The 11,984-nt window shown below is 39.1% G+C and overlaps 1 protein-coding gene across 3 annotated transcripts in view; it reads right to left on the reverse strand.

The window, feature by feature from the left end:
• LOC131157816 (uncharacterized) overlaps positions 1-11,729 on the reverse strand; it is a 30,252-nt gene extending 18,523 nt beyond the window's left edge. For 2 of the 3 annotated variants that reach the window (XR_009137320.1, XM_058112214.1), the window contains exons 1-5: positions 11,520-11,729; positions 11,304-11,428; positions 11,100-11,196; positions 10,892-11,001; positions 7,443-7,517 (exon numbers count right to left, since the gene is read on the reverse strand). Coding sequence is in view for 2 of the 3 variants with exons in the window: in XM_058112214.1 (XP_057968197.1) it covers positions 7,443-7,517; positions 10,892-11,001; positions 11,100-11,196; positions 11,304-11,428; positions 11,520-11,589 (477 nt within the window). In the remaining variant the exon portion in view is untranslated. Of the gene's footprint in view, positions 1-7,079; positions 7,518-10,891; positions 11,002-11,099; positions 11,197-11,303; positions 11,429-11,519 lie in introns of those variants that run through there. The other variant, XM_058112213.1, reaches the window with a different exon arrangement.
• Positions 11,730-11,984: the final 255 nt, after the last annotated feature.

Raw genomic sequence — 11,984 nt, forward strand, 5'->3', positions numbered from 1 at the left:
GTGCCTTAGGTTGCAAGCTGGGCTCGCCATGAATTTATGGGCCAAGGCGGTTAGTATGGCATGTTTCTTGATAAACAGATCACTAAGGGCATCACAGAATAGGAAAGTTACTGAGGAGGTGTGGACAGGAGAAAAAGTAGACTACTCTGGACTTATGGTATTTGGGTGTCCGGCCTATGCGCACATTCTGATGAGGAAAGATCTAAACTTGAGGTGAAGTCTAGACGGTGCATTTTTCTAGGATATCAAAAAGGCGTGAAAGGATTCAAACTATGGGATCTAGTGGCAAACAAGGTGGTGATCAGTACAGATGTGATTTTCGATGAGAAAGCCATGCTGCGGCATACTTAGGAAGAAATAAAGAAACAGATGCCAGAAAATCACAGCAGCAATGAGCGTGCGATTCAGGTAGAGTTAGAGACTCAGGGCAGACATGCAGGGAGTCCTAGCCTAAGAGATCAACTAGCGGTGCAGGTGGAGCTAGAAACTCAGGGTGGAGATGACACGGGGAGTTCTAGCTCAGATGACCAGCAATCACGTCATAGCATAGCTGTAGACAGACCCAGATGCGACGTCAGGCCACCCCTCAGGTACGATTTTGACAATATGGTGTCTTTGCGCTTGTCACCAGCAGTGGGGATCCTATTACCTATTAGGAGGCCGTGCATAGCCAGGAGAAGGATAGCTGGACAGGCGCTATGGCGGAGGAGATGGAGTCGTTGCGTAAGAACCAGACGTGGGACTTGGTGGGGCTTCCAGCTAGGAAGCGGGCAATTGGATGCAACTATGCAAGTGGGTATACAAGAAGAAGGAAGCAGTTTCAAAATGGAAAAAGGAGAAGTACAAGGCTCGCTTGGTAGCAAAAGGGTATTCGCATAGGAAGGGAGTAGATTATGATGAAATCTTCTCCCCTGTAGTCAGGCACATTCCATCAGTGTAGTGTTTGAATTGGTGGCACAACATGACGTGCATCTCAAGCAGATGGACGTAAAATTGATGTTCCTCCACGGTGATTTAGACGAGTTGATTTACATCATACATGACACAGCTAGAAGGATTCAGCCAACCTGAACAAGAGCACTTAGTCTGCAAACGAAAGAAGTCACTATACAGGCTAAAGCAGTCTCCGAGGCAGTGATACAAGAGTTTTGACATCTATATGACCGATATCGGCTATAGGAGGTTTGAGTATGATTGCTGCGTCTATGTGAGGAAACTTGTGGACGGGTCTCTCATATTTCTGCTATTGTATGTTGATATGCTAATTGCTGCTAAAGACATGACCGAGGTAAAATAGTTGAAGACTTTGCTAGGAAACAAGTTTGACATGAAAAACTTGGGTGCAGCCAAGAGGATACTTGGCATGGAGATTCGAAGGGACACAGCTGCAAGGAAACTATGGTTATTTCAAGGCGGCTATGTGGAGAAGGTGCTAGAGAGGTTTAGAATGGCTAATGCTAAGCCGGTAAACACGCCTTTAACGAGTCATTTCAGGATGTCTACTGCTCAATGCCCAAAGACAGACGATGAGGTTCGTGATATGTCAAGGGTCCCCTATGCTAGAGCGGCGGGGTGTCTAATGTATGTCATGGTGTGTATGAGACCGAACCTGGCACATGATGTGGTGAGCAAGTTCTTCTCGAATCCGAGTCGATAGCACTAGGATGCTATGAAGTGGATTCTCGGGTACTTGAGGACTACAACTGGATATGGCATAGTGTTCAGTGCACAACACAGTGATCCGTCAGTAGTAAGGTACGTGGATGCTGACTACACAAGAGATCTGGATGACGGGAGGTCTACCACAGGATACGTATTTACCCTTATGAGAGGACCAATTTTTTGGAGGTTTATGGTGCAGTTGCTCGTGGCTTTGTCTACTACTGAGTCGAAGTACATGGCAGTGGCTGAGGCTGCCAAGGAAGCGTTGTGGCTTACAGGGTTGGTCAGAGAGCTAAGTGTCCAGCAAGATGGAGTTCGGCTGCAGTGTGATAGTCAGAGTGCCATATACTTTGCAAAGAATCAGGTGTACCATGCGAGGACGAAGCACATTGATGTGCAGTATCACAAGGTCAGGGAACTGATTGCTTCAGGGGAACTTCTTCTTGAGAAGGTTCATATGTCTGATAATGCGGCTTATATGCTTACGAAGCCAGTCACAACGGACAAGTTCAAGCATTTCTTGGACTTGATCAACGTCTCCAAGTTCTATACGGGAGACGGACCCAATCTATTGTCCCGAGTAGAGCAGCAGTCATGCTTTCACATTTCCAAGGTGGTGAATATTCGCCAAGGTGGAGATTGTTGGGGATGTGGCTCATATTTTGAGCTGAAGCGCATGCACTGGAGAAAGCTACGTGAAGCGAGAGGCAAAAGCATGAGAGAAGTCTGCAAGCAGAGGGATAACCGTCGACGATTTCAAGCAAAATGCAGAGGTGTTTCTTTCTGCTCCAAACCGTCGACGGTTTGTCCTAAACTGTCGACGGTTTCAGTTGGCGCAATTTACGTAAATTCAAATTAGGGGCCAATAGATTGGGCTAATCAGAAGGATTTCCTTCAGGGATTGTTACAGGGATTGTTTAGATAAGATCTAAGGTTCCTGTACGTTTAGGGTTCGCATATAATCAATGATTTGTAACCCTATGGTAAGCTTTGACATTGTTCATAATGGAAACGAAGGTGCTGCTCTCGTGGACGTACGCAAATTGTCGAACCACGTAAATCTTGTGTCTTTAGTTGTATTTTCATTCTTCTCATTACTGAATATTTGCTTCTTGAGTATATTTCATCATCGAGTGATTGCATTAGTGTTTGTTGATTGATTCGTGTGTGTGACTTTGTGTGATTCCGCCTGCGTATCCATGAGGATGGACAAAAACAGCCCTCCTAACTTCCTCCAATTTGAAAGGCTTCTCCAACCAATTTGCAGCCTCCTCCCTAATAGGTCTCCAATCAAGCTCCTCCACCATTAATCTATTCTTACATTCTTTAGTGTACAGTAATTTATAAAAAATTGTGATATCATCATTCCAATCTGTATATGATCCCCACCACCCTCCCCAAGCCTAACTCCCAACTCCTAAGTAAGATTTTTTCTCTTCCTCCTATTAGCCACCTTGTGAAAAAGCCTAGAATTATGACCCACTCCCTTTTTAACCAAGGTAACCCCTTGATTTTTTACGCCAACTCCTCTCTTCCCTCAACAAAAGCACCTCCAGCTCATTGCAAAGATTAACCCTTCAAGTTGTATCTACATCCCCCAACAAGCCATACTTCTCCAACCTATCCATACAAATGATTTCAAACAAAAATATTATCCTCGATATTCCCAAACACCTCTTTTATTCCAATCCTTTAACTTGTTTTTGACAAACTTCAATTTTATCATGATTTTAATACCTTCCTACCCCTAAACATGGGAATCCCTCAATCAATATCCAACAATATAACAAAAATAAGGGTGTGATAACCACTTATTCTCAAACCTAAAAGGAGTAGGGCCCCTGAATGGGATTGGAGCCCAAGAGTAACAAGCAATGGTCAAAAATTGGCCTAACCAACAACATTTGCACAATATTCAGAAACAAGTCTTCCCAAACATTGGTAAGAGGGAATCTACAAATGTGAAACAAAGCTTGCCAATACCCAGATGCCACCCAAGTGAAACAGCCATTATTCAAGCCCACATTCATGAATAACAAAAGTCAAATTTCCTCATGCTACTAGTCACCCTCTAGCCCCTAAACTTCTCCTTTGAGTTTATTACCACCCAACACGGACTACAAAGTCCAAACAAGTTGGCTAATTCAAAAAAAAAAAAACAACAACTATTGTGCCAACTGTATAGGGCCATAAATGAATGTGAACCACCACTCCCCAACACCCAACCTCTAACACAACCGACAAAGAACAAGACCCCATATAGTCTTCAAACAAGGCAAGTCTAGCATCCCAAGCCACTATATAGCCCCTCCGAGGCTCCTGAACAAGGAAAAGACATCCATTTTTTAATCTAAAGTATCAATACTCCGAAAGAAAAGGGCATCTATCTCTCCTAGTCTGATCTCCTGCAAAAACAAAATATATGGACTGACTCTATCAACCAAATCCTTAACAATTCTCCTCTTATACATCCCCTAAACCTCTAACATTCTGATATAGAAGCTTCATTCAATCTCACTAATGACCCCTAAAATCCTACTCCCCTTCTCATAATTAATTGAAGCTAATCTAACCAATTCTCTACTCAGTTTGTTGGTCCTTTTCCTCTCCCCCAATGCCCTTTTTTTAAGCCTAACCTAATCCCCAGTTGGAATCAAGAGTTCTTGGGCCTGGTTTTCACTCTCATCCCCAAAGGGGTCAAAGTATTACAATTCCCCTTAGATTCTAACTCCCTATGGCATTTCAATAGTCAGAATTTGAAAGAAACAACACAGCAATGGGATAATTATCTTCGGGATTGCATTGTTCCCCTAAGCTTCCAAAAGGTCATTTTCAATGTCCTTTGTCGTAAAACTAGGGCTAGACGGGTTGTTAGGATATATGAGAATATCAGAATGGGTGCTTGTAGTCGCTATGGAAAGACTAGTTCCCATTAACATCCTAACTTCATTTCTGGTCTTTTGCCTTCATCTACCCATTTCTCCATCCTCCATAATGTTCGAGCCCTTCTTCACCCCTTCCTCCATCCCCCTTACTCAATCGTTCAATTAACAACTCTTTTGCCTCAAGGTCATAAGAAGACTGTAACCCATCCTCATTGTCTGCAAATTCCGATCTCATCTTGAGTCTTAAATTGCATCATTTCCTTCACTCTTTTCTTGTTGCATAAACCTTCATCATCCATCTTTTTCTTTATTCACTCACATATGTTCAATAATCTTCATAATGTTTGGATCCATATTGGTGAACAATTCTTCTCATAGCACCTAAAATTTTCGGCTACATTACCTGCTCTTCTTTGAAATTCTCAATTTCTCTTAATGGGCAAAGTGGGCCTCTGAAGCATCTACCCTTTTTTAGCCCAAAAAAATCCCTCCCTTGATAAAGAGGGCTCTTGTCCCAAATGCCTGTCCCATAGCCTGAAGCCTACCCATCCCAACAGCATTAGAAGCGTTTTTTTTTCTTTGAATGGGCCCATTAAGGCCCATTTCTAAGAACTTGTCTTTTACTGTTTGGCTGCAGGTGGCTCTATGTTGGACCTAGAACCCCCAAAATTTGCCTTAGTTGGTCCAGGAAAACGAAAGTCAAATAACACCTCTATGCTGTTTGAAAACTTTCCCTTTTGACTCCTAAATTTCATGGATATCCTTCTTGAATCCCCGGTTGGACCAAGCTTTCCCATCACAGCTTCTTTCCTCCCTTGGCTTCTCTCACCAGAGTTCCACCATTATCACTGGGTTCAAACCTTGCCCAACTCTGTGGCAAGTTGTCAACTTTCATCGAAAAACTGGTTCAATATCCCTGCCACTTGACGCACATTTGTGGAGCCACAATCTGCACAATGTAGATTTGGCATAACCTGACAATCATCAGTGTCTGCTCAAATTCACTCTATAGAACCCTTCAATACCCCCAAAACCTCCTTCAAGCCCCATGCCCCTAATCCTTCTAGAATACAGATTTGTATGGAACACTTACTTGGGATCTTATCCATGCATAGATGAAATCATTCACTCTCAGTCTTGACACAAGAAGTGATTAAGGACTCTAAATGTTCTAAGCCATGGGTTTGTGGTTTTTGGGAATAGAAAGGTATCTAACTCATCTGAAAGCCATTTTCTACCCTTAAAAGAGAAATATGGAAAAAAATGACGATAATTGAAATTTTGAGAAAATCACCTCTCCACAAAAGAAATATCCTTCTCACCAATGAAAATTTTAGCCTCCCCCATTGACTTTGTAAAATAAAATGAAAGATTAAACAAATCAACTCAATGGCCAACAATTGGCTGGAGGAGCATGCTCGCAACAAAAGATTCACCAAATCCACTCAATGGCAAAATGCTCCACCAGTGAAGGTCTCTCTCTCTCTCACTCTCTCTGGGTAACTGACATGATAGTACTTCACATATTTTGACCTATCAAAAACCCTTTTCTCACCTCTTTTTTATTATTATTTTTTTTATATATGGTTATTGTACATTTGTGAGGGGTAATCTTGTTACCTGGCATAGTGAGAAACAAACTTCTGGATAGAGTAATAAAGAAGAATTTTGAGTTATGACTCATAATGTGAGTGAGAATATGTGGTTGAAATCTTTTATATTAGAGAGAAGATTCTGGGTGACCAAACCTGAATGTGTTTTTTTGATAATCAAGCTGCCATTATAAAAATCTGTGGATCAGCTAGACGATGTTTTCACGAAGTCGTTATTTAAGTCTGCCTTGTCTAATGGTTGTACGGATATGGGATTAAGTGATAAATATACACCTCCAGCATTGAGGTGGAGTGTTAGAAGAGAATATGTTATTCCACTAATTATATGGTGTGGATGGGGTCAATTTTGTCTTTACTGTCATTTTATTATTAATATATAAGAGGGCAGAGCAGGAGCTGTACAGATGCTCCAAGAATACTGCTGCCTAAATTTTTCCTCTTCTTTTCTTCTGCACTTATTCTCTTCTTCTCTTCTCCTCTATCACTAACTTTACAACAGGAACAAAACAGCATTGCAACTCACAATCTCTATTACTCACTTTACAACAGGAACAAACTGGCATTGCAACTCACGATCCAAAATGTAAGGATAAACATGAAATGGCCTAGTTATTAAGCTGTTGAAAAAGGAAACACTAAGTAAAAAATGACAGTCACACCAACGATTTTGGAGAAAAATTTATAAATGACAATGAACGCCAAAACTGAAGGAACACTAACAAAGGCTGCCCAAAAGTAAGTTCATGGTCATGCAAGCAAGAACCACGACAGTTGCTTTTTCATGTAGGCAACTACAGTGGAGCTTGAAGCAATTTCAGATGGAGAGATCCATTATAATTGCTAGATGCAATAAATTTGAACATAATATAAGCTGCAAAATCTGCACAAAATTTGCCTACCACTCAAAAGGCTCCAATAATAATTTAGAACAGAGATATAAGAATTAATTGCAATCAACTCCAAACACATTAAGGCCTGACAAAAATTATCCACAACCAAATCATAATGCATGTCTTCCACCTCATCATCTAAAGCAGATTCCACAAAAAGAACTTGCCATACTCCTGTCCAATGAGACAATTTTGTTGTCGTGCACTTGTACAGAGGGGAGAGAGAGAGAGAGAGAGAGAGAGAGAGGTAAAGAAAGATACAGACCTGAGGTCACAGAATTTAATGATAATACCATTATAAAATTTACATAAACAAGTCAATCAATTTTTTTAAGTGATGAAACTTTCAGTGTGCCAAATACTATCCATGGTAGAAACAAATGCCTTAATACCTTCAAAAAATCGGATAAAACTAACATGGAATCCTTTGTGTAGCCTGCTTCCTCAAGGACCTGCATCAAAACTAGCTAAAAACACAGACATGCACAAAAGACCTTGTGTCAGCAGCAGAATGCAATCACTGTCTTTTTATATACAATTTGTGTAACTTCATTGAAGTATGGGCTAAATCTCATCATTAAACATCATATCCCCAGCTAACAATACCAAGACAATCACCAATAAAATTGAATCCAACTTTTTATAGAAAAAAAAAATTATTTAAGGTGAAAGAGTTACATGGAGGATGAGAAATCCTCTAGACAATACAGAAGAAAGAAATACAACAAACAAAAAACAAACAAGAAAAATCAAATACAATAAGAAAAAGAAAAACTCAGGCTTACAAAGGCAACCAATCACACTGAATATCAGAGAGCATTGAATTAAAAATTAAACTCAGCTTCTGAAACATGCATTTCACCCCCTCTTAGTTCAAAATCTAGGAAAATGTGTTACTAATTCAACCTATCAAATTTTCTTTGTATTATCAATGATTCAATGAACCGTTGATTAGCATTTTTGAAGGGGTAAATATGGTGATAGTGTTACAAATTGTCCTCATATCCAACGCAGTGACATGATTTTCACACCATTGGGGTAAAGAATTAATAGTAAGTTTTTTTTACATATCCTTTACTTCCATTATTTTAATCATAATTTTTTAATTGTTATTTGATTCGAGGACAAAAATTGAGCATTTGTCCAATCAATTTTTAATTTGTTTTTGTTTCTAGTTCCTACTTTTTAGTTTAATTCTAGTATTCATTTTCATTCCTTTTGACTGTGATACCAAACAGCCCCTCAAATGACCTTACATTGTGTACATGTGTGTATTGCATGTCAAAGAAGAAATGAGCGCTAGAGTTCCAAAATAATAGAGTAATAAGTAGCACTTTTCAAGACATGAGATCAATCTAGAGCTCCAAAATAATAGAGTAACGAGTAGCACTTTTCAAGACATGAAATCAAGAAATCTCTCTCTCTCGGAACTTTGGGTCTCTACACAGCCTTCCTGGGAAATTCCTCATCTGTGTTAATATCAATCAAGTTTTTAAAAAATTACTAAATCACTTAAGAGTCCATTTGGTTGCAAAAAAGTGGAGAGAAGAGAAGAGAAAATATATGCTGTCTCGCCACTCATTTGGTTCAGTGAACACGGAGAGAGAGAGAGAGAGAGAGAGAGAGAGAGAAGGGGAGAGGGGGGAAAAAGTGGAAGAAGCATTACATTTTGCTCCTCTAAATTCGGAGAAAGGGTAATTGATCAAAGAATAAGACTAGAAATGAGAGTTTCAAAGAATCAATTTGGTTTTATGCCTAGGTGATCAACAACAAAAACTATTTTATCTTTTTGCTCTAGTAATTGATGAACTCACTAGGACTATCCAAAACAAGATCCCTTGATTTACGTTGTTTGCTGATTATATTGTCTTGATTAATGGAAGTAGGAGTGGTATGGAATCTAAGTTAAAACTTTGAACCATTTCAGAGTTTAAAGCTCTTAGGATTAGTACAAATGAGAGAAAATATATTAAATGCAATTTCAATAACATGAGGGAGAGGATTGGAGAGAAGATTAAACTTGATAATCAAGAAATTAGTAGCACTAATAGATTTCAATATCTTAGATCTATTATGCAAGAGGAAGGGAAATTGAAGAAGATGTAATACATAGAGTTAAAGATGGAGGGGTAAAATGGAAGAGTGTGTCAAGCATGTTGTATGATAGTAAAATACCCTTAAAAACTAAAACGAACGTTCTATAAGACGACTATAAGGCCAAGCAGGCTTTATAAATCAGAATGAATGTTGGGTAACTAAGAAAGGAGATGTACAAAAAGTAAAAATTGTTGAAATGCAAATGTTAGGTGGATGAGTGATATAACATTAAAAGATAAATTAAGGAACAAATAGATACGCAATAAAGGGATAGACCTGAAATAACTTGAAATGACGCAATGAGAAAGGATTTAATAACTCTTAAGTCATAGAAGGAAAATGCTCTCAAAAGGATTCATGTACTCGACCACACCTAATGGGACTTAAGGCTTCTTCTTCTTCTTCACTCTCTCTTTCATTAAAACAAACAATGATTAGAGAAATTAGTTTTTTCTCTCTTCTCTTCTCTTTGCTTCTTATAAGTTTCTTTTCTCTTCTCACCACTTCTTTCCAATGAAATGGATTGTTACAGCTATTTTACACCAGCAACTTGATAGCAACCTCCATATTACATATATTTTGGTTCTATAGTTCTATAGAACATACTCAACAGATTTTCCACTTTCCACCCAATCAAATTCCCAATTTCAAGCCTTTCTTCCAAGCCTCAAATTCCACACAGCTCCATTACCCCCAACTGAGAACACATTGGCCATAGAATTAATTTTATCCCTAGCTAATCTGAACACGGAAAAGAGTCTCCTATGGCAGAAACACCACACTACACATCAAAATAGAACTTGATCCAACTCCCATTTGCCACAACAAACCTAACAAACTTAGATAATATCCCCATTGCCCTTCATAGCACCCAATCAACCTCCCCTTAGGCCAACCTCATGGGAAAAGGAGACACCATTTGAGAACCACCCTCCCCCAAAAAATATTTGGTCAATATTTTGTTGGCAATCATTGTTTCCCATTTTCCAAATACCCTTTACCTTCCGCAGCAAATCTCCAAAATTTATTTTCCAAGAGAAGCTTAGTTGAAAGTTTGTAAGTGCCTAAGACGCAGCCCTTAGCCTTGAGATTCATGAGTTTGAATTTTGTCCCACACTAAAACTTCATCATAGACAATGAAGTCTCATCTTTACTTTTTCCAATAAAAAAAGTCAAAGATGAGATTTCATTTTACAAAGATAATTTACAAAAGGAAGCATGAACCTAGACGTTAACCATTTAGCAAACCCTCCTATGCTTTTCATTTTAGAGAAAAGCAATGTAATTGACAAACACATTTATTTTTCCCAAAAATTTGCTTCTTTGAAAAGCTCCCCCACACCCGCTCCCCCTTCCTCTCTTTCCACATGGAAAGACATAAAGAGAAAGATGAGTATGCAGGGTGTGGATAGAATTTTGATCTTATGCTTACATTTTTATTTTTATTTTTTTGGATTTTTCAGAGGGGTGAAGTCACATCATCCGGGCCAAACAAGTGTAGTATTTGGATAAATTGCACAGAGGTCCTATATATGTGAGTGTGAATGTATGTGTGTGTGGGCTCATTCTCGTTCAGCCCTAGCTCCCCTACTGAACTGAAGAAGAAATCTAAATTTAGTTCTTCAATAATTTTCCTTTTACAACATTTTTGTAAGAAACCAAACAGAGACTATTTAGAGTGGCGTAAGGCAATAAAGTATTCACTTAAATCTAACCATTCATAAAGCATTCAGTTAAATCCGACCTGTCTTTGCTGTTCGGATATAAACTGCCCGGTCAAATCTCGCAAAATGTCCAATAAATCATCGAAAGATACCTTCCCATTGCAGTCCGAATCATAAATTTTGAAGATAACTGCCAAAATCAGAAAGCCAAAATGGCACTTTGAGGGCGGTCGGGGAGAGACAGAGGGGAGTAAAATGGTCAAAACTAAAAATATTGAATTTCCATACATTCAACTTTTTGTTGCAAGCTTGCACGAGAGCTAAATGCAGATAGGAAAGCCACAAATTCCTTGAAGTTCAATCCATCCACCATCCTCATCAGTCTCTGAAAGAAAATCGAAAAATTCTATAAATTCAAACCTCTGTGTGTGTGTGTGAGAGAGAGAGAGAGAGAGAGAGAGAGAGAGAGAGAGAGTGTGTGTGAGTACAAACCTGGGCCAGAGGATTGACAGCGAACTCGGGAACCGACAAGAACTCGTCGGCGGATATGAAGCCAGCGGAGCTGCGATCGATCTGACAGAACCTCTGGTACAAAGAAACAATCTCATGCTGCGAAACTGCACACGAAGACCAAAATCAACCCCTCGAAAAACTCTACATTACCCAAATTACCAAGGAGATGACGATCGAAACGGAAGAAGTTCTCACAGGTGTGGTTGCAGTGTTGCTGGACTTCTTCGATATCGTACTGAGTGAGCATTGAAGACGTGTTGCCCATCAGTTAGATTCGCGGACGGAGAGAGAGAGTAGTCGAGAGAGGTGGAGAATGGCCGGAGCCGGAAGAACACTGCTTCGAAGGGTAAATTGCACCGATGGAACGCAAACTTAGTAAATTTCACTTTCTACCCAAATTTTGATGGTCTGTATTCGAAAAACAGCTATTAAATAAAATTATTAAATTGTAAAATTATAAATAATAAAAATATTAATTTTATATATTAAATCACAAAAATTATTCATGTAATTCGATATAAGCTTCAAATTTTTTATAATATATTTATATATTTTAAATATTTTCCTTAATTCCAAACTTAATAGAAATAAAAACGATTGGCTCACAACATCTTTTAACATTCCTAAAAATGTGATTCTCATAAGATATCGACATCCTAT

The sequence above is a fragment of the Malania oleifera genome, chromosome 6 (genome assembly GCF_029873635.1).
Source record: "Malania oleifera isolate guangnan ecotype guangnan chromosome 6, ASM2987363v1, whole genome shotgun sequence".
Classification (NCBI taxonomy): Eukaryota; Viridiplantae; Streptophyta; class Magnoliopsida; order Santalales; family Ximeniaceae; genus Malania; species Malania oleifera.